The sequence below is a fragment of the Primulina tabacum genome, chromosome 14 (assembly GCF_025594145.1).
Source record: "Primulina tabacum isolate GXHZ01 chromosome 14, ASM2559414v2, whole genome shotgun sequence".
Lineage (NCBI taxonomy): Eukaryota > Viridiplantae > Streptophyta > Magnoliopsida > Lamiales > Gesneriaceae > Primulina > Primulina tabacum.
The window spans coordinates 30,902,973-30,926,475 of record NC_134563.1 but is presented as its reverse complement, the minus strand read 5'-3'; the positions used below and the strand labels follow the sequence as shown (position 1 = coordinate 30,926,475).

General features: G+C 37.2%; 1 protein-coding gene across 4 annotated transcripts; it reads right to left on the bottom strand.

Annotated features, from left to right (window-relative positions):
- Positions 1 to 13,506: 13,506 nt before the first annotated feature.
- LOC142524227 (1-deoxy-D-xylulose-5-phosphate synthase, chloroplastic) lies at positions 13,507 to 20,679 on the bottom strand. Of its 4 annotated transcripts, none has more exons than XM_075628105.1 (10): positions 20,289 to 20,679; positions 19,260 to 19,382; positions 18,999 to 19,163; positions 18,666 to 18,849; positions 18,238 to 18,506; positions 17,573 to 17,855; positions 16,975 to 17,270; positions 16,247 to 16,525; positions 15,306 to 15,593; positions 13,507 to 13,824 (listed from the first exon to the last, which is right to left on the bottom strand). In XM_075628105.1, exons 1-10 carry the CDS (start codon positions 20,454 to 20,456, stop codon positions 13,675 to 13,677), a joined length of 2,205 nt encoding a protein of 734 aa, XP_075484220.1. In that variant the 5' UTR covers positions 20,457 to 20,679; the 3' UTR covers positions 13,507 to 13,674. The 4 variants fall into 4 exon arrangements, with proteins under 4 accessions (XP_075484220.1, XP_075484222.1, XP_075484221.1 ...); XM_075628107.1 differs by having other exon boundaries at positions 18,666 to 18,810; positions 20,289 to 20,678; XM_075628106.1 differs by having other exon boundaries at positions 15,306 to 15,590; positions 20,289 to 20,677.
- Positions 20,680 to 23,503: the final 2,824 nt, after the last annotated feature.

Here is a 23,503-nt window from a genome sequence, read left to right as displayed (position 1 = left end):
ACGTACCCTGGGAAACTTCCCAGGAGGTCACCCATCCCAAAATTACCCCAAGTCAAGCACGCTTAACTTTGGAGTTCTTATGTGATGAGCTACCGAAAAGAAGATGCACCTTCGTGATATGAGTAGTACCAATCAAATCTTTTAAGCCCTCTTCAACTGTACAGTCCATTACATTGAACAGTCCCGGAATCCCTCTCATTCCCGTGTGGGTCGGTTCATTCATGTTCCCTCCACCTAGAAGCCTGCCAGGAGCCGCTCACTGTACAGTCCATTACATTGAACAGTCCCGGAATCCCTCTCATTCCCGTGTGGGTCGGTTCATTCATGTTCCCTCCACCTAGAAGCCTGCCAGGAGCCGCTCATTGTCCGTGCAACTGATGGCACCGGCGATCACCCCCCGCCCTCTTCGGCCCCGGGCCTCACATGCCCACCAGCTTCCGCTTGGTTCGTCCCCGAACCACACCGTACTAAGAGAGGTCGGCTCTGATACCACTTGTAACGTCCCAGATTCGACGAATGTCCTCACTGTACCAAGACGAGTCTTTCCAGCGTGCTTATGTCCTCACTCATACGCACCCTGGGAAACTTCCCAGGAGGTCACCCATCCCAAAATTGCCCCAAGTCAAGCACGCTTAACTTTGGAGTTCTTATGTGATAAGCTACCGAAAAGAAGATGCACATTCGTGATATGAGTAGTACCAATCAAATCTTTTAAGCCCTCTTCAACTGTACAGTCCATTACATTGAACAGTCTCGGAATCCCTCTCATTCCCGTGTGGGTCGGTTCATTCATGTTCCCTCCACCTAGAAGCCTGCCAGGAGCCGCTCATTGTCCGTGCAACTGCTGGCACCGGCGATCACCCCCCGCCCTCTTCGGCCCCGGGCCTCACAATTATCATACTAAAAAAATATTATATGTTATTATTATTTAGTAAAGACAATATAATCATTTACAGTAATTAGTTTATTTACGTATAATGAATTATTATTTATTTTTAAAAAAATCTAATCACATTTACCAATTCATGATCAACATATACGTTTTATTTTTTATAGTCGAAAATTGCAAATAAATTTCGTTTAATATAAAATATGTAGTTACATGTTGTTGATAAAAAATATAATATTTGTTAAATAATGATTTTTTGTTTCCAAAATGGTTGAAAATACGGATAATGTGTTGTATTTGTGGGGTAGACACATATCAAATAATATCAACATTGAAAACATGGATGTACTAATCCATCCACGCCGGTTTGACAAATGTCTTTGAAGATTGCTTAATGCTGGGATTCACCTCCGTGTCCGCCTATGTCTGTACGCATGGATTTTTATGGTGTCATTCAGTGTGGTCATATTAAAATTATGATAATCATTTGCTTACAGCCATCGTTGAGAGAAAGTGTCGTGAGACACACACATTTCACCTTACAGTCGGCGATGCAACAATCACGCACAGGACGTTGCCCTTATTTGGGGTTTAATATTGATGGCATGCCCATCACTAGTGTAGATACCGCGTACAACAAACATACTTTACAACAGCGCTGCGCAACTTGGTTGGGTTTTACGCCTACATCTTCTCAGATTAAATGTTCTCTGTCATTGTTGCTCCAGACATTAACACACGCGCCGATGTCCCTTCATTTGCATTGTCAACATGATCATCATCTTCCCCGTCAATTGATGTAGAATATAAATCATCATCGCTATTCATGACATGATGCGAACTGTCCCCAAATAAATCATCTTGTTCAGCCATGTGTTCTGTAATTGGAGCGGGAATATTTGCATCCCCAGCAGAACTATCAAAATATCTGACATTTGTGGTATTTTTTTCATCAGCCCATGAATTTAAATCCAATTTGCATGTTCTACTAGAACCCCATGCGACATCAACTCCTGATGGAACCGTGATATGATTATCCCAACCCCCTGAAATAAAATCTCATTCTCGTGTTCTATTCATCCCCCATGCATAGTCTTCTTCAGTGTGAGCCGTGATATGGTGATCTCAAGGACCAGTGTCGATCCCAAAGTATGTCTGAGCTGATTGTTCATCGACATGACACATAGAAGGTCCCGCTTCATTTAAACATACTGTGGGGACCCGGACGCTAATCATACTCTTAATCATCATTGGGACAATTTAATCAATTATAATAAACAGGGTCTAAATTTTTTTTTTTAAATGCGGAATGTAATGGGATTCAATCTAATATACATATCATTATTAAAGTACAAATCTTGTACTATATATACAATCATTCAAACTAAGGTTTAACAAGTAAATGTCAAGTGTCCAAACCCTATCTCTAGTCCAAGTCCGTAGTCTCCACTCTAATCACGATCTCTCTTCATCTCCTCAACCCTGAACCTGTCCCACCTGTTGTCATGCATACATACAAACACGACAACAGCCGGATAATTCCGGTGAGAAATACATCCCAGTATAAATCAACGAAACATGCAATCATATGATAAATATAAAAGCATGAACAGATAACAACATCATGTATCAAAATTTAGAACATAATCAATATAAAACTGTCAGTCGTACTCGTGACTCCATGACTCAGACTAGTCTCAATCCTAGTCTAGGGATCCCGGTTTTCAGACGTTGGCATTCCTATATCGACCAACAGTAATAGAAGAAACTCCAATTCTATCCACGTCGATATAACCAAACATCCAGTGTCTTGACCTATCCGTCACAGACTTTGGCACTATCGCCAGTTCACTATCCTGTGACATCGTGCAATGTGCCCGTGGCGATTCCACCACTATCAGGCACTTCTGTCACAAGATCACTCGTCTAATACTCATCTAATATGTGCTTTCTATAAATCAATAGAACAAGCATATCAAATTAAATCAATGCATATAATAACAATAAGTATGTGATTTAGGGAAACTCAAGTATATCCTACTCGAGTCATTCTCCCGATACCACATTGACTTATACATTTCTTTCGTAATCTCGGTCTAAAGAATTGGAAGTTTTGAATTCAAGACTGTCTCTGTCAATCTGAAATGACATATCGAGAATAATAATATCAACATTCCATTCCCAATTCAATACTGAATCTGATCAATTTGAATCTAATTCAAATCAACGGCATAACGGCACAATCCCGATATCCCTGTCAGTACAATATCAACAGATATCAATTACAAATCATAACCAATAGTCGAAATAATCCATGATCGTAGAAATTTGAATAATTTCAATCCAATATCTGAAAAATCATAACAGTTGCATAAACGGTATGTTCTTCGATCTGACTTCAAATATACGATTACTGATATCGCAAGAACACCTTATATGAATCATATCTAATTCTTTTAATCTCCTAATTTCAAATCATGTCAGAAATCAATAAAACTTACGTCCTGGTGTAGCCGTTGACGAGAGGATCACAGAACTGTGCTCGGATTAAAAATCGGATCAACGGTACGTGCAAAATCACAATTCTAGTATCAAATGCAGCTTGAGAGAAATTTTCTGGAAAGTCTCGACTCTTTCTTCCTGTAGATGCCGAGGGAGATGAGAATATATATCTCAAGCAAGCATGGTATGCCAAGTGTCCCACTCAAGCCAATATTGCACTTTAGACCCTGAATTCTTCACTGTTTGCAATTTGGTCATCAAAACTCTTTTTAATTCCATTTCAATCCTTATTAATTACAAAAATCGTGGAATTTAATTCATCATTCCAAAATTCGTAAATTAAATAATCTCGGATTAAAATGATATAATCTCAGGCCTTACAATTCTCCCCCTCTGAGACATGATTTCGTCCTCGAAATCTCAAGCAATCAATCATATCAATAAGAAGGAATGTAACAAAAACTGAATAGAAACTTACATCAGTGAAATAACGCTGGGAATTCATGTCTCATGTCTGATTCAGTCTCCTAAGTAGCTTCTTCGATACCATGACGACTCCACTGAACTTTCACAAGTGGAATAGTCTTCGTTCTGAGCTGTTTTTCTTTACGATCAATAATCTGAATCGGTTTCTCAACGTAGCTCACTGTCTCATCAAGCTCTGCCTCGTCTGGCTGAATAATGTGTGAATCATCAGGGAGATACTTCCGCAGCATAGACACATGAAAAACATCATGTATCCCAGATAATGAAGGCGGTAGGGCGAGTCGATAGGCACGATCTCCTATCTTCTCGAGAATCTCATATGGACCAACGTATCGTGGAGACAACATTCCTTTCTTGCCAAATCTGACAACTCCTCTGAAAGGTGAAATTTTCAGGAATAATCGGTCTCCTGCCTCAAATACCAACGGTCGTCGTCTGATGTTGGCATATTTGGCCTGTCTGTCTTGAGCTGCCTTCATTTTCTTCTGAATCAGCTTCACTTTTTCAGTCATATCTCTAATCATGTCAGGTCCAATTTCAGGAACCTCAGAGATATCATCCCAATATAAAGGGGATCTGCATTTCTTTCCGTACAACGCTTCAAACGGTGTCATCTCAATACTCGTTTGATAGCTATTGTTGTACGAAAACTCGCAAAGTGGCAATGCCTCTTGCCATCCAGTGCTAAAATCAAGCACTACAGCTCTCAGCATATCTTCCAGTGTCTGGATAGTCCGCTCTGACTGTCCGTCGATCTGTAGATGATATGCGGTACTCAGATGTAACTTCATACCTAGAGCCTGCTGCAAACTCTGCCAAAAGTGCGAAGTAAACCGAGGATCACGGTCTGATACCATCTGATCATATCTATAGGTCATCTTGTATGGAATAAAACATGCGGATTTGGTCAGTCGATCAATCACGACCCAAATCGCATCACAACCTCGGGAGGAACGTGGCAACTGTGTCACAAAATCCATGGAAATGTGATCCCATTTCCATCCAGGAATCGACAAACTCTGCAACAATCCTCCTGGTTTCTTTCTTTCAGCCTTCACCTGTTGGCAATTCAGACACTTGGCTACAAATTCAGTAACCTCAGATTTCATCTGTTTCCACCAATACTGTGTCTTTAAATCATTGTACATCTTTCTGCCACCAGGATGAATGCTAAAATGACTGCTGTACGCTTCTGCCAGTATCCGCTGTCTCAAATCTGAAACATTCGGCACAAAAATACGATTATTCACATACAAGATACCGTCACGAACCTGATACTCCGATTGATGTCCAGATCTGACCATAGCAATCGAATTCTGTACATTCTGATCAACTTTCTGAGTCGTTTTAATTCGCACTATCAGTCCTGGTTCAATTCGAATAGCACCTAATCTCAGAGGTTGACGATCTGTTTCAAATGTCAATCCAGACAAACAGCAGTCTTCAATCAAATTCGAAACACCAATCGTCGACAAGGATAAAGAACATACCTTTTCGACTCAGTGCATCAGCTGCTGCATTGGATTTTCCAGGATGGTACTTGATTTCACAATCGAAATCTTTAAGCAAATCAAGCCATCTCCGCTGCCTCATATTCAGCTCGGACTGTGAAAACAGATACTTCAGGCTCTTATGATCAGAATAGATCTCAAACTTCTCACCGTATAGATAATGTCGTCATATCTTCAATGCGAAGACAATGGCAGCCAATTCAAGAACATGAATTGGGTAACGAGATTCATGCGGTTTCAGCTGTCTCGAGGCATAAGCGATCACATGCCCTCGCTGCATCAAAACACAGACCAATCCTCGGTGAGATGCATCACAATAAACAACAAAGTCGCCAGTACCTGAGGGGATAGTCAATACTGGAGCACTGGTCAACCTCTTCTTTAACTCCAGAAAATCGGATTCACAGTCTTCTGTCCAAACAAATGGTGCATTCTTCTGAGTCAACTGTGTAATTGGCTTGGCAATGCTGGAAAAATATTTGATAAAACGTCGATAATATCCTGCCAAACCCATAAAACTGTGAATTTCTGGCACAGAAGTCGGTCTCGGCCAAGAAATCACGGCTTCAACCTTACTGGGATCAACAGAAATACCGTCTCCGGATATAATGTGACCCAAAAATACTACCTGTTTCAACCAAAACTCGCATTTTCGACAGTTTAGCATACAATTTCTCAGCTCTCAATGTTTTCAACACAGTTCTCAGATGTTCTGCATGCTCAATCATATTCTTGGAATAAATCAGAATGTCATCAATGAATATGATTACAAACTCATCAAGATATCTCTGAAAGACACGGTTCATCAATCCCATAAATACAGCCGGTGCATTAGTCAAACCAAACGGCATGACAATAAATTCATAGTATCCATATCTGGTTCTGAATGCTGTCTTTGAGATATCAGAATCCCTGACTCTCAGCTGATGGTATCCAGATCTCAAATCGATCTTGGAATACACTGAAGAACCCTGCAATTGATCAAACAAATCATCAATGCGAGGCAAGGGATATTTGTTCTTTACCGTTGCTTTGTTCAGTTGCCGGTAATCGATACAAAGCCTCATCGAACCATCTTTTTTTCTCACAAACAGTACTGGAGCACCCCAAAGAGATACACTCGGTCTGATATACCCCTTGGCCAGTAAATCCTCCAACCGTTCTTTCAATTCTTTCAACTCAATCGGTGCCATTCAGTATGGAGCTCTAGATATCGGAACTGTACCTGGCATCAACTCAATGCTGAAGTCTATCTCTCGAATCGGAGGTAAACCAGGAATCTCATCTGGGAAGACATCAGCAAACTCACACACCACTGGCAAGTCCGCCAATGATGGACTCGATTTCAGTAAATCAACTGAATAGACAAGGAATCCATCCGCTCCTTTCTACAATAATCGAGTCATATTCATAGCAGATATCAAAGGAATTCTGGCTCGAGAACCCTTACCATAAAATTTTCACTCATCAGCCATCTCCGGTCTTAATCTTACAATCTTGTGGAAACAATCGACTGTAGCCCTGTACTTGGTCAACATATTGATACCGATAATACAATCAAAATCAGATATCCCCAGCACAATACAGTCTAACTCAATCTCATGGCCATCATACTGCAGTATACAAGATCTAACAGACTTCACTGATATCAAACATGTCCCCAACGGAGAAGAGACAGACACTACCGCAGACAATGACTCAATAGGCAATGCATGACTCAATGCAAATTTCTCATAAATAAATGTATGTGATGCACCAGTATCAATCAATACATAAGCAGGATAACCAAAAATAAAACAATTACCTGCCACAACGTCATCTGGTGCATCCTGAGCCTGCTCCTCAGTCAAAGTGAACACTCCGGCCTGCTGTCTAGGAGGCTGTCCAACTGTCTGACTACCTCCTGGCCTCGGCTGTGACTGAGCTGGGGCTGGCTGGAAAGAGTGCACTGCAGACGGTGGTCGTCTACCAGTCTGAGCTACTGATCCAGATGACTCGGCACCCTGGGATCCCTGAGAACCTCTCTGGGGACATACTCTCGCAAAGTGTCCCTGCTGCCTACAAATACGGCAACTGCCAAACACTCCTCGGCACTGCTCTGTGGAATGCTTCCCTCCACAAGTGCTGTAATAAGGTCCTGTATAACTCTGGTCCTGACCAGTCTGTCTCGAGCCACTAGAACTGGATGAACTGCTTCCAGATCTCTTAAACTGCTTCCCTTTATCTTTCAGGAAGTCTTTCTTTCCACTACCACTGCCACTCTCAAATCGAGGAGGTGGTTGCTCTGGTCTCGGTGCTGGAGGCGCAAACGAAGCTCCTCTCTGTCTCATCAGACCGGCTTCTGCTCCCTTGGCTCGGTTCAAGGCATCAGTAAAATTGTTTGGCCTCCCGGTATTTACCAAGGTAAAGATTTCAGGATTCAGACCATTAATGAATTGATCAGCAATGGCCTCGTCATTTTCGGCCACATGTGGAGCAAACCGCAACAAGGTCGAGAACTTGGCCACATACTCCTCAATGTTTAGCTGGCCATGTCTCAAATTGGCGAATTCGGCTCCCTTGTCCTTCCTGTACAACACTGGAAAGAACCTCTGATAAAATTCAGTTCTAAACACATTCCAGGTAATAGTCGTACCTCGATGCTCCAATGCCTTCTTAGTCGTGATCCACCAGTTCTTTGCAACGTCGTGTAACTGGTGCCCTATCAGTTTCACTCTCCTCTCATCGATGTAATCCAGGGACTCAAACAGCATTTCAATGTCGTCTAGCCAACTCTCACAATCCACTGAAGTCTCGGTATCTTTCAGAGTTGGTGGATGGAATGACTGAAATCTTTTCAATAATGTCTCCATCGGAGTGGCTGTAACGTTACCTTTCAGAGTTGGTGGATGGAATGACTGAAATCTTTTCAATAATGTCTCCATCGGAGTGGTTGTAACGTCCATTGGAGGATTCGAAGTACTACCCTGTTCTGGTATTCTTCTCGGAGGCATATCTGATAATCAAACGGATTAGTAATCCCAAACAATAATTATATTTCAGTCCTCCTCAGATCATCTTACTGCTGATCTAGAATCGATGCTGATTCATTCTCAATAAAACATATTACCATATCACATCAGATAAGCAAGTAACATGTATTAAAGCAGTAAGACATGCTAGCATTCAAAAGCAGGAAAGAAAACTCAATCTATTCCGCTCACTAGCTCATATCTCAATCTAAAGGATCTATCGCTCTGATATCACCTGTTGTGGGGACCCGGACGCTAATCATACTCTTAATAATCATTGTGACAATTTAATCAATTATAATAAACAGGGTCTAAATTTTTTTTTTTTAAATGCGGAATGTAATGGGATTAAATCTAATATACATATCATTATTAAAGTACAAATCTTGTACTATATATACAATCATTCAAACTAAGGCTTAACAACTAAATGTCAAGTGTCCAAACCCTATCTCTAGTCCAAGTCCGTAGTCTCCACTCTAATCACGATCTCTCTTCATCTCCTCAACCCTGAACCTGTCCCACCTGTTGTCATGCACACATACAAACACGACAACAGCCGGATAATTCCGGTGAGAAGTACATCCCAGTATAAATCAACGAAACATGCAATCATACGATAAATATAAAATCATGAACAGATAACAGCATCATGTATCAAAATTTAGAACATAATCAATATAAAACTGTCAATCGTACTCGTGACTCCATGACTCAGACTAGTCTCAATCCTAGTCTAGGGATCCCGGTTTTCCAGACGTTGGCATTCCTATATCGACCAACAGTAATAGAAGAAACTCAAATTCTATCCACGTCGATATAACCAAACATCCTAGTGTCTTGACCTATCCGTCACAGACTTTGGCACTATCGCCAGTTCACTATCCTGTGACATCGTGCAATGTGTCCGTGGCGATTCCACCACTATCAGGCACTTCTGTCACAAGATCACTCGTCTAATACTCATATAATATGTGCTTTCTATAAATCAATAGAATAAGCATATCAAATTAAATCAATGCATATAATAACAATAAGTATGTGATTTAGGGAAACTCAAGTATATCCTACTCGAGTCATTCTCCCAATATCACATTGACTTATACCTTTCTTTCGTAATCTCGGTCTAAAGAATTGGAAGTTCTGAATTCAAGACTGTCTCTGTCAATCTGAAATGACATATCGAGAATAATAATATCAACATTCCATTCCCAATTCAATACTGAATCTGATCAATTTGAATCTAATTCAAATCAACGGCATAACGGCACAATCCCGATATCCCTGTCAGTACAATATCAACAGATATCAATTACAAATCATAACCAATAGTCGAAATAATCCATGATCGTAGAAATTTGAATAATTTCAATCCAATATCTGAAAAATCATAACAGTTGCATAAACGGTCTGTTCTTCGATCTGACTTCAAATATACGATTACTGATATCGCAAGAACACCTTATATGAATCATATCTAATTCTTTTAATCTCCTAATTTCAAATCATGTCAGAAATCAATAAAACTTACGTCCTGTTGTAGCCGTTAACGAGAGGATCACAGAACTGTGCTCGGATTAAAAATCGGATCAACGGTACGTGCAAAATCACAATTCTAGTATCAAATGCAGCTTGAGAGATTTTCTGGAAAGTCTCGACTCTTTCTTCCTGTAGATGCCGAGGGAGATGAGAATATATATCTCAAGCAAGCATGGTATGCCAAGTGTCCCACTCAAGCCAATATTGCACTTTAGACCCTGAATTCTTCACTGTTTGCAATTTGGTCCTCAAAACTCTTTTTAATTCCATTTCAATCCTTATTAATTACAAAAATCGTGGAATTTAATTCATCATTCCAAAATTCGTAAATTAAATAATCTCGGATTAAAATGATATAATCTCGAGCCTTACACATACTGTTCCCAAACCTTGAGTTATTACCGGCATGACTGCATCAAAATCGTAATCACTTACGTTCTGTAACACTGGCGATGAATCAACATACAAGTACATGCAATCCAGTGTCGGCAACTCAAACATAAATTGTAGACTATCATCATCTGTGTTATAGACATGCTCTACAATGTAACGAGACAACGAGCTATAACAATATTTCGTTCACAATTTGATGCAGAATTTTGATTGGTCGATCTCCAACTTGCGATGCACATAATTCACCAGTTGTAAATATGTAGTAGACCGAGGGATTTTAATGGGACTGATCGCGGGGATACTATATCCAACCCTACCTATATTCAATAATGACATAGCCACTTATAAAGTAAAGCCCTCACAGTATTCATGTCTGCACTGGAAACTATGACATAATGTATACAATCATAATGTTAAATTGAAAAAAATTTAGCCGACTACGTAAAGTGAGGCCCTCATAGTATCATGTCACGCCCATAAGTCGTGACTTATATTTAAATAATTTTTTTTCAAAAAAAATTATCAATTCATGTCACGCCTAGACTTTAAATTTTAATAAAAAAATTATTTCAATCCATGTCACACCTAAATAGGCGCTACATGATTTTAAATTTTAATTAAAAAAAATTATTCCAATTCATGTCACGCCTACTTCATTGGCGTGACATGAATTGAAAAATTTTTACTAAAAAAAATAAGTAAGTAGGCATGACTTATTTATTTTTAAAAATTTTAAAAAACAAATAAAATGATTTAAAAATAAAAATCACGCCAATTTAGTAAGCGTGATAAATTAATTTTACAATTACTTTTTCCTTGCTTTATTTTATTAAATTATTATAATAAATATACTAAACAGTGAAAAAACACATAATATTAACTAATTCTCATATTTAAATAATACAATTACATTTAAAATATGAACTTCGAATTTTTTTTTCAAATATCAACAATTTATATTTATTATTACTTTCTTATTAGTATTCTTATTAGTAATTTTATAATATGATTAATATTCATATTTTAAAATTTAAAATAAATTATACTTAATAGTATAATGCAACTGAACAAAATTATAATTACATTAATACAATTAAAATATAAAAAATTAGTGAAATTATCTTTTCAAATGTTTTATACGGAATTTGTAATTGAATCAGCGAACGATGTTTAATATCTGCGATAAGTTACAAAAATTATCAGAAATATTATACAAAAAAAAATTCAATATAGAAAGAAAAAACATGGATTCGACTAAGACTCGGCGCAATTCTCTCAAATTCTGATACTCAGCACAATTCTCCAAAATCAAATTCTGAATTATTATACTCGGCGTAATTCTCTCGAATTTTGATATTCGACAGAATTCTCTCAAATCAAATTATGAATTATGATACTCAGACGCTCGGCACAATTTGTAAGGGAAGGAGAGTCACAGAGTGTAAGAATTATAGCTAACAAGAAAAACCGCGGTTGAAGAATTCCGAATATTTGCGAAGGAAGAAAGGAAGAATGCCGAATATTTGCGAAGGAAGTAAGGAAAATGCCGAATATTTGCGAAGGAAGTATGCTCAAGACTAGGTGAGACTCGGTGCAATTTATAGACCCACTGTCACGGATTCAGAATCCGTGACTTGCTTATTTTATTTTTTAAAATTTTTTTTAAAAAAAAATCTGAATCCGGTGCAGCGAATAACGGATTATAGTACTTTTATAAACGTTTTCAATTTGCAATATTTTTATAATGATTTTATTAATTTATAATATTTTTTAAAAAAAGCCCTATTTTAGATCATATAATGATTTTTTAAGTTGCCATACCTTGTTGGTATTGGCAAAGTGTCAAATCCAGGAGTGATTTCCATATACACTTCTTCTTTCAATATCACTATTAAAAAATGCATTTTTTACATCAAGTTGATAGAAAGACCAATCGAGATTTGAATCCAATGAGATTAATTCCGGAACTTTATTAATTTTAGCCACATATGCAAAAGTCTCCAGTAATCAATTACATAAGATTGTGTAAATCCCTTAGACACCAAACGAACTTTAAATTTCTTGATACTCTCGTTCTGAGTTATGTTTGATAGTGAAAATCCACTTGCAACCCGCTGACCTTTTTCCTTCTGGTAGATCACATATCATCCAAGTCTAGTTCTTTTCTAGTGCTTGAATTTCTTCCAAAATAGCCTTCTTCCATTCTGGCATGCTAAGGGCTTCATCGATTGAATTGGAGACTTGAATTATGTTCAAATTACTAACAAAAGCATTGATGAGTGACAATTTCTCATAGGAGATAAAATTGCAAAAATAACATGTTTGGTACATGACCAAGTGCCTTTCCTTAAGGCAATTGGTCGATCATCAATTATTTCTTCGACTTTTGAGGTTCCAGAATCGAATTGTACTCATGACAGTGATCGGTTTACTGCATTATTTCCCTTCTTGTTCTTCCTAGTATAGACACGTAGCGCACTGGTCTCCACAAGTGGTGTTAGAACAGAAAGTGAAGGTTTAATTTGGATGTCATTTTTAGGCTAAACAGTATGGGTTTTAGACTGTTCATCATATTTAGAGCTCGGATTTCGGCTTGTGTTTGGGTTGACTCAAACACAAAAGTATCATGAACATAGGAAGTTTTCAAACCATTTATATCCCAAAGCTGATAGATAGTCTTGAGTAAGATTCTCCCCTTCACCGCAAGAATTTGAATAAAAGGTCTGGTTTTCAAACAATGAGACATTCATGCAGTTGAGAATTTTCGAGTGACTGAGGAATATCATTATACTTTTTTTGGTTCAAGGGATACCAAAGAATACACATTTGAGAGCTTTAGGATCGAGTTTGGTTCGATGTTGAGCATGAATGTGGACAAACACGGAACATCCAAAAGTCTTGAGATGAAGGCTGGATTAGACACGAGTCAATGTAAATGACTTAAGAAACATGTCATATGGTGTTTGAAACTTCAACATATAGGATGACATCCAATTCATCAAGTAAGCAGTTGTAAAGACAACCTCTCCCCAGAAAAATTTGGGCACGTGTGTTGTGAACATGAGAGACCTAGCAACCTCTAGATTTTGCTTGTTTTTTATTTCAGACACTCCATTTTATTATGACAGAAGAACTTTGATATATGATCCCTTGGCCACCAAATAATCTCCTAGACTAGTTTCAAAATACTCTCTTGCATTGTCAATTCTCAACACTTGGATCTTAGTTTGAAATTGAGTTACAATAGTGTTACAATACTTACGCACATGTGGATCGTTCAACGCGACCACGCCGTCCCTACTCATGTGACACCTATTCATGTTCCTATATAGCTCTATATCAACTAACACATTAAGAGCAGAGCATCTCGATTTCGACCGAGAAGATTCAATGCGGTTGCAGCAATATGATTGCCCGAAAGACCAGCGAGTGCAAGCTGGTCGTTTGGTGATGCACCCTCAATATAGTTGTCCGGCAGCGTCATGGGTCGCCACTGAAAGAAACGAATAAAAGTAAGGCACATAGGTACACGAACAAATAAGAACGGAGATTTGTCATCAAATATGCAATGGCATGTAGCAAGCTACGGATCATTACCATCACTCCACATTTAACTGCGTATTTGTCATGCATTACCTGGAAACAGTGGTTCGAATTGGTTGTCGAATATGTTTGTGTACTTAAATTTGATTGAAACTTTAAGAGGGTTCCTTAAGTCGACCATGAAAATTCTATAGATAAACATAATCTATGTGTTCAAGTCTGGCGAGTAGCCTTTTCGTTCGCTGGATGAAGCTTGAGAGGATTGAAGACGTCCGGTTGCCAAGTAGACTATGATAGTATATTCCATTTCGAAACCAATACGTGGTGATGAGAAATTAATGCCCGACACTAAAAAAGGTTAAAATAATTGAAAATACTTGCCACAAGTCTATTGGAACTTGCTGAAGCACATCAGATACCACCCGGAGAGTTGCCAGATCTCACTGAAGCTTGTTAGAAGCTCATCAGAGCTCCGACAAGGGTTGCCACAGGTAGGTGATTGTTCGTGATGTTGGTGTAAATATTTAATCATAAAATCATGCAAAAGTGCGGCCTGTTCAGTGTAGATATTGAGGGATGAGGTATGGAGAGTAGAGACACTCATTCGCCAACAGATACATAGACAACCCCTACTATGTAGGTTACTAAGCGATATGTCTACTACATAAACACCTCCCCTCTTACGAGTAATCCTAGTAATATTATTCATAGCTTCAGATAAGCTGGAGAGGAAGCCGAGTTGCCTCAGGTTTTAGAAAACGTCCCTCATTGGAATAAACTTGAGCTCACAATAACCAATCTACAATATAAGCATGGGGTGTCCGTGCTTTTCGATGAATGAGTGTCTGCTAACGAATAAATTTCATTTTCCATATACGCCATTCATATCCACTAATACATGGTGCAAATTAAATGAATTATACTATAATTAACCATGTACCACCACCAGCCTGCCACCAACCATCACCAACAGCTGGCCGCACCGACTGCTTACCATCGTGCTCATGCGATCTTCAAGCAAGCTGCTGTGGGCTTCCGAAGACTACCAACAAGTGCTTTCATTTTAACTAATTTTAAATATAATTCTCCAGACATTAATTTCAGGAAATTATAATAATCTACTAGCGACATAAATTACATTAATTAAAAGTTTCTGAAGTCATCTTAAATTTTTGGTCAAACTTGATGTACAAGTCTATGTGGAAACCAATTCCAACATTAACCGTCACAAAAAGCAGAGACTTGAAGTGATCTCTAGCACATGGAACTAGGAATTCTATATTATAAGAATAAGATAGAGTGAGAGGTTCTTATTTATGACAGCCTTTTACGATGGAAGAAAATCTAGTCGATCTTAGAACCAAGGCCATGCCAATAGAGTAGAAAATATAGCATCAGGTATAAATAATATTTGAAATGTAAAAAGTTAACCTTTATTCCGACATCAAGAAGCCCATCAAGCGCGATGAATTGAGCAACGTGTGCGCTGAATCCCCCTATAGAACCTTCCTCAACTGTAATAAGGAAGTTGTGGTTCTTGCATAGCATCCTCACAAGATTTATATCAAGTGGCTTGCAGAATCTTGCATCAGCAACGGTAACGTCAATGTCAAGTTTTGCAAGAAGGGAATGAGCTCTAAGGCAATTTTGCACCATTGAACCATAACCTAGAAGAGCTATATGTTTACCCTCAACAAGTATTCTCCCTTTGCCAATCTGCTAATTGTTAACAATGAGCAAAGGGCGATTAGATTTCGAGGACTTATTAACAGCACATACAATAATCCAGACTCGATCTGATTTAAAGACAAAGTAGGATCCTAGGAGGTAAGAGTATAGAATCTGTTAGGATCGGTAATTTCCAACAATATCAAAACCAGGAGGCCACTGCATAGATGTGAATTACCTTAGGAAATTTTTTTACGTTGTCATACAACTGAGGTTAGATTTTTTATTCTATTCTCTAACAATCAATTAAATAAATAGCAAATCTTACGCCAAAAACTTTTAAATTTAGAACATTTGGATAAAGGATTAATATTGACTAGAGAAATTGACCATTCATGTTAAAATGTTCTTTAGAACACGAACATAGAAAAAAAATATTAAAGTTTTTGTATTTTCCGCAAAGTTTTGATTTTATCGTATAATTAGTATCCGATGATAAAACTGAGATATCTTATCACAACTTGAAATTTTATGGAGGAATAACAAGAACATTTATGTAAAAATGATCAAAATTGATTGTTGAAAAATAAGTGTAGAAATAAAACTGATAATTGTTACATGAATATCACATGTCCATATTCATACGACTAAAAAGTGAAATTCCGTCTTTAAATTATAGGAAGTCAGCAGCAAAAGGTTATTACCTCAATAGGATCAGCAATATATGAATTGGGCTTCATCTGAGCAATGGCACCTCTAGGATATCGAAAACAAACTGGCCTATCATTAATATGGACAGAAGCTGTAACCATACGAGAAAGCTCAATCTCATCAGAAGGTGCCATCACGACCATGTTTGGTAAACACGACATAAATGTTATGTCAAATGCCCCAGAATGTGTTGCACCCTCGGACCCCACTAGTCCTGCACTCGTGATTACGAAACGCACTGGAATATTTTGCCGATCTATGTCATGAACCACCTAAACAAGATGGAAAGAGGGTAAAAATGCATTCTTAGGACATACTATCATATCCTTCATATGCATATCTTTTTATGTCTCAATTTAAGACACATAAAGAAAGGCAAAGGATAAACAAGGTGACACTACGACTAGAACTTGTGAATCAAAGTTTCACTTTTGAGTAATTACTACAGATTAGGAAGTTTTAGAAAGTTCACAAAATATAAATGGAATTCTGAAAATTTAATGAATTAGGACTAGAAATATTTTGCACTCTTATTTTTTATGAACACTGAAGAAATAAAGTATATCCACGACTTTTAGCAAGAAATCTGAAAAGGGCGGACCGGTTTCCGCGACAATGTATTTTTCAATAACCTAGATTCCAAATACATAAAAACAGCTGGGTTCGAGGAAATTCATTAACTTTTAAAATCATTGAAAGTACAATAGCATTAGGTGAGAACCTGATCATATGCTCGCTGAAGGAAGGCTGATGGGATTATGCAAAAAGGTTTCAATCCACCACATGACAGACCAGCCGCAAATGTAACTGCATGCTGCTCAGCCATGCCAACATCGAAAAACCTGTCTGAAAGTTTACTTTTCAATGATTGAAAAGCTGTTTCCATTCCCATCCCAGCATGAATAACCACTATATCTTCATTTTTATCTGCCTCTGCAATCAAGGCCTCTACAAAGTGATCGCTATACGTCCATGACCGAGAATTCCTTGGTACCAATTCTTCATGATTGAAGGAACCTGCTTGCCAACATTCTAAATTGTTTCTCAGAAAAGAAGTTCTTCACAATGTTATCCACAAGCCAATAAGAACATTAATATGAGCATAGTTTTAAAATTATCTCGATACTTCACTTCAGAGAATATATCACACTTTTTTACACCCTTCACAGAAACAATTCCATATTTTTGCACACTTACTTCAGATTGAATAAAATGATGGTGAAATTTTGAAATAAACCATTTCTTGGGAACCCATTTTCAAGCATCAGAGTGATGACAGAACCAAACCACTAGAAGAAACAACCAAGAAAGCATCAAACCTTCATGACGTTGCTCCAAGATTTTACTATCCTGGTTATCTTTTATTTCGCAATCTTCCTTCGTTATGACATGAATCAGAACAGGACCCAGCGTGTCCAAAGATGCCACTTCATGCAACACACATACAAGATCTTCAACATTGTGGCCATCAATTGGGCCGATATAGTACAAACCGAGCTCCTCAAATAGAGTTGATCCAGGAGGACCCATCATACCACGTACATATTCGTCAATTTTGGCAGCCCACTCGTGCATTCCACCACCTAATTTTTTTGTTAGAGCCTGAAAAAATCATAAAATACTCGAGATTGTAAGTTCCAAGAGATGAACCCCAGGATAGAGCAAAAAATTAAGGTCGAAACTAAACTTGAAAAAAGTATTGGGGATAGGTTGGGGAAGTCACATTTTGGTGTATGTCTAATGCATAAAAATATATAAAATTAAAGAAAAATTTAATATGGAGGGAGGCATACACCCCCCAGCCAGAGCCTGCTGGCTCCAGCAATGCAAGATACTATTTGTTGCAACAAACGTTTTGAGATTGGGTTTTATGCTCCATCAACAAGTCTCAAATATTGAAGTGACGTGAAAAGGACAATTATTAACCACAAAGAGAAGAAAACGCACTCAGTAAGTTCTGATATCAGGGAAAAAGAATGTATACCTTAGCAAATTCTCTCCATCTCCTGAAAAATTTACTTGACTGCAGCTTACTCATAAGACTAGACAAAGGACTTATTGAAGTTTTCGAGGCGCACTCAAGTTTTGGGTGTAAAGAATGATAACTGTCAACTAATATTACAATCATATTTGAATCCAAGTAACCTGCATTCCTCATGGCCTCATAAACCTGACCGGCCATGGTTGTTTCGTTGTTTATCACGGTAACTATACGTTCTCTTTTTCCTTTAATATCTCGTGCCACTGCCATTCCTTGAGAAAAATAGAATCAATGCGTAAATGCTCAATTCATGGTATTAATAGCACTCTAGTGAGTGATGGTGAATGAGATTTCAAGATATCCAACAATAAGAACCATGAAAATAGAAATCCTTTCAAGGGACAAGGTCAATGGAAGGCGAGAGACACTACCAAGTCCAGAAGAGATACTGTTGCATCCATGGCCAACTCCAAAAGGGTCGAACTGACTTTGACAAGCATGATTATAAAAACCATTTTCCTGGCTAACTTTGGATCGGAGGGGTCTCCACCCTGTGAGAAGCTTATGAGCATATGTCTGTTTAAGTCGGGAGCATGAGACGTTAGACGAACCAATCTGGTAAATATATATACACACATATCTTTATTTGTATACATGTTTATATATACTGATACATAGGCGTCAATCTTTAACGGAAAATAATAAGCGCAAAATCAATTATTAAACATTTGCACGCGGGTCAGAAAAAAGAAAAAGATTCTTACTTGGTCCTCCATGTCCCATAGTATCTTGTCTATAGGAGCATGAAAAACATGATGAATAGCAACTGTTAGTTCTGCGACTGATAGACTAGCTTTAAAAGGTTTTTGAGTTTTTGACATCATGGAAGATATTTCTGATCGAAGTTCACCAGCTAATTGTTTCAATTCCTGCGAGTGGCATCTTTCATTATATAAACAACTTGACCTTCTAAATCTAAGCCTTAAAAGAAGTAAAAGACAATAATATTTATATGTTTGTCAAACCTTTAAAGTTAGAGATTTTAGTTGCATGGGATTCTCAATCATATCGAGTAGGGGCGTCGGCACCTTCTCATTCGTAGAACCAGTTCTATCATTTGATAAAGAATATACACGACCAGCATATTCCTATAATAACAAAGACATGATTTGCAATTAGCAACTGGCTTCTTGTTCCTAATACGCACATGTTCTAAAATTTGTCATTTTGGATGGAGAAACATACAAGTTAAGGACAAAAATCAGCAAGCAACATCAGAAGAGGGTTGGTTTAAATAAACGAAAGTGCAATATCATGCATCATACGGCTAAGAAAAATAATGGTCTTGAAAGAAGCTACATCTTGTTTAAGTTCATGAATATGTTATTGAGAGTACAACAATAGCAAGATAGTCGACTAGGAACAGTATATAAAATGAATTGATAGGAATCTAACTTCCACGATAATTTTATTCAACCCAAAGTGGAACTAGTATCCCAGTAACTGACAAATTCAGTCAGGGGTGGATCCAACAGAAAACTTGAAAAATATTTGAGTAATTTTCTTGTTTTGTTTAAATGCCCAAGTTCGCCCCTCTTTTCCTGCCTTGACAACCCTCCACACCCAAATTTCTGTGCCCCCCCTTGAATCAGCTAATTCAAAAGTTGCATGAATAACACAAGGAAATATGAAAATATGTAAGCTTCAAGTGATTTCAGAACTTGCGAAAACAAAGTATTTGATTGAACGTTAAACAAACACATTATCCTTGAACAAAATTATAAATCTTTCATTCCAATGATTCCTATAGTCCAGAATGGAATGATAAAAAACCGAGTACCGATGAATCAGTCTAACAAAGGCGATTTGATACAACAATAATTTGCTGAAAGAATGCCATATTTTAACTTAAGAAGAATATAATTATTGAATAAAAAAAGCAAATAATTTAACATGATACAAGTCTAATAAAACAAAATATACCGAAGATGACATTTAAAGGATACATGCTGCTAAGTTAGTAAAAAAAAATGATGATGATGAAAATTTAAAACCTTGGAATTAGAAGTTGAAGCTAAACTTGGGTAAGCATCCGGTCTAGAAAGATCTGTGATGAACCGGAAATTAACATCTGAGAATTCCACTTTGGGATACAAAAATCTTGGATTTTCACGGAAATGGGCATTAATCCTCGATGGGTTGTAACAAGAAACGCCGACCATGGAGGTATAAGAAAGAACCAGCCAATAATTCTTCACCGAAATCAATTGAACTCAAACAAAAATGAAAAGAAAATCTTGAACTAACATAAAATTTAGCATCAAATTCGACTGATTAAAGAGCAAGCAAGGATCACTGAGAGAAGAGAGTTTGTGGGAGATGATTCTCTGTTGATAGAAAGTCGAGATGTGTATGGCTATAAGCCTATAAGACAAACAGTCAGTCAGCATATCCTGAATGGCAGTTGCAGGCTTTCGGTTTTCAATTTAGGATTCGGTCCGGATCATAGAAGATCCGACCCAATTACCATTTGCAACACATTGTCAGCCATACCCATTTTGTTTGGACAAAATGTTTTAAAAATATTTTTATATTTTATGAGTTACAAAAATTAAAGTTAGTGTTTTAAAAAGATTTTTGCAAAACGTTTTCTAAAAATGTTTTATAAGCACTTGTCCAAACGGAGTCCTAGTTTTTAATATATATTTTTTAATTATGATAGAGTTCGTTATAATTGAATATTAAATTTAAAAGACGGCCGTCTCAAAACTTCAAACATTAATATCAAATAGATTATAAATCATCCATGTAATACTTAGATTTTTTTTCTTTATGAAAACAGACATGTGAAATTTTAGATTTTACTCGTAATAGTAAAACTAGACAAAAGAGTGATATCATGTCTAAATTTAATTAGGACCCACGTTTGGTACATGTATCGATATAACGTATTGGGTGTAATAATTGTCCATGTTTGATAGAGCGATCGAACCGTTGTGCTTGAGCTGCTGCGCGGTTTAAAAGATTTGAGTTGCACCATTACCACCAGCTATAGCATTTGGTAAAGCGGCAAGCGCTCGGTCCTACAATTGATATCAGAGCCAAGGTCACGGGTTCGATTCTCATTGATTGCAAGGAGTGCAATTATTGGAAGGGAGATTGTTGGGTGCAATAATTGTTCCTGCTTGGTAGAGCGATCGAACCTTAGTACTTGAGCTGCTGTGCGGTTTAAAATATTTGAGTTGCACCATTACCACCAACTATAGCTTTTGATAAAGCGGCAAGCGCTCGGTTCTACATAACGTATTGCATATATATATTGTAAATATGTAATATCTTTTTGTAGTTTGAATTGATTAATTGTTTATGATATTTGATAAAATCAATTAGATATAATATTAAAATTATTACATTTGGTCATAATCGATTAATTAATTGATTCAATTAGTTGATTTAGTAATTGGTTAACTGATAGTGGGGAAGTAGAGATGAGAAGTGAAGGGGAGTCAGAGGAAGTGGATGAAATGTGTAATGTATTGTGTTTATTTAACAAACATATATATCAATTCATGTCATGAAAAAGTAAAAATTTATGATAAAAGTAAAAATCTCAACTCTCTAAAAATTTACTAAACTACACATTTTATAATATTTTTCTCTCTACTCAATTGTATCAAATCTTTACAAATGGAGACCTATTTATAGGATTTCTTTGGAAAACAATCCAAAAACAATTTCATTATTACATACATCATCACACACTAATTTTCAATATTCAACACCTAATTTTCAACATTCAACATTATAATTTTCCACACAAATATTTTTCATATTTTCAACACCCCCCCTTGTGATGATGATCATGATACGATGATGTCTTCATTACGTGATTTTGTACTGCCTCGTTAAAAACCTTACTAGGAAAAACCCATTGGGATAAAAACCATAGTAAGGGAAAAAGAGTGCAGTCACGTAAACTCCCCCTCATGTTGACATGAACAATTCTTCACAAATTTCGTAGATTGCGCATCCCAATATTATATATGTGCTTTCTGAATATTGTCGTAGGAAGTGCCTTTGTGAAGAGATCTGATGAGTTTTCACTTGATTGAATGTGACGAACATCAATACATTTATTCTTCTCAAGCTCCTTGGTGAATGCGAAGAACTTAGAAGGAATATGTTTAGTTCTATCGCTTTTTATGTATCCTTCTTTCATTTGAGCTACACATGCAACATTATCTTCATATAGTATCACAGGCTTCTCGTCGAATGATAATCCACATGAGATTTGGATATGTTGGCTCATTGATTTTAACCACACACATTCACGGCTTGCTTCATGTAGTGCAATAATCTCGGCATGATTTGATGAAGTTGTTACAAGCGTTTGTTTCTGTGAACGCCAAGAAATTACAGTGCCTCCACGAGCAAATACATATCCAGCTTGGGAACGTGCCTTGTGTGGATCAGATAAGTATCCAGCATCGGCATAACCAATTATACTTGGATTAGCATCTTTTGAATACAAAAGTCCCAAGTCTGTCGTTCTTCGTAGATAACGGAATATATGTTTAATTTCGTTTCAAGCGTCTCTTTGTTGGATATGTGCTAAATCTTGCCAACAAATTTACGGCAAAAGATATATCAGGCCTTGTACAATTTGTAAGATACATAAGAGCACCGATAGCACTTAGATATGGTACTTCTGGACCAAGAATATCTTCATCATCTTCACATGGACGGAATGGATCCTTTTCTATGTTTAATGATCTAACAACCATTGGAGTACTTAAAGGATTTGATTTATCCATATTAAAACGTTTAAGGATCTTTTCTGTATAATTTGTCTGGTGAACAAATATTCCACATTCTTTTTGTTCAATTTGTAAACCCAGACAATACTTGGTTTTTCCAAGATCCTTCATTTCAAATTCTTCCTTCAAGTATGACACAACTTCTTGAATTTCCTTATTCGTTCCAATGATGTTTAAATCATCAACATATACAGCAATAATTACGCATCCAGATGTTGTTTTCTTAATGAAAACACAAGGGCATATTGAATTATTTACATATGCCTTTTCCATCAAGTGATCACTTAGTCGATTATACCACATTCGACCGGATTGCTTTAACCCATATAATGATCTTTGTAATTTCACAGAATAACATTCTCTGGGTTTTGAACTTTGTGCTTCACGCATCTTAAATCCTTCAGGGATTTTCATATATATATTACTATCAAGTGATCCATATAAGTAAGCTG

What these genes read in the sequence shown, in the direction of transcription:
- LOC142524227 (XM_075628105.1), bottom strand. Translation starts at nt 20,456, where the DNA reads ATGGTCGGCGTTTCTTGTTACAACCCATCGAGGATTAATGCCCATTTC. An exon ending in TTCAGCGAGCATATGATCAG is followed by an intron (nt 16,526 to 16,974) that starts GTTCTCACCTAA and finishes CATCTTGTTTAG; the next exon opens with GTGGTTCATGACATAGATCG. An exon ending in ATATTGCTGATCCTATTGAG is followed by an intron (nt 15,594 to 16,246) that starts GTAATAACCTTT and finishes GTTAACAATTAG; the next exon opens with CAGATTGGCAAAGGGAGAAT.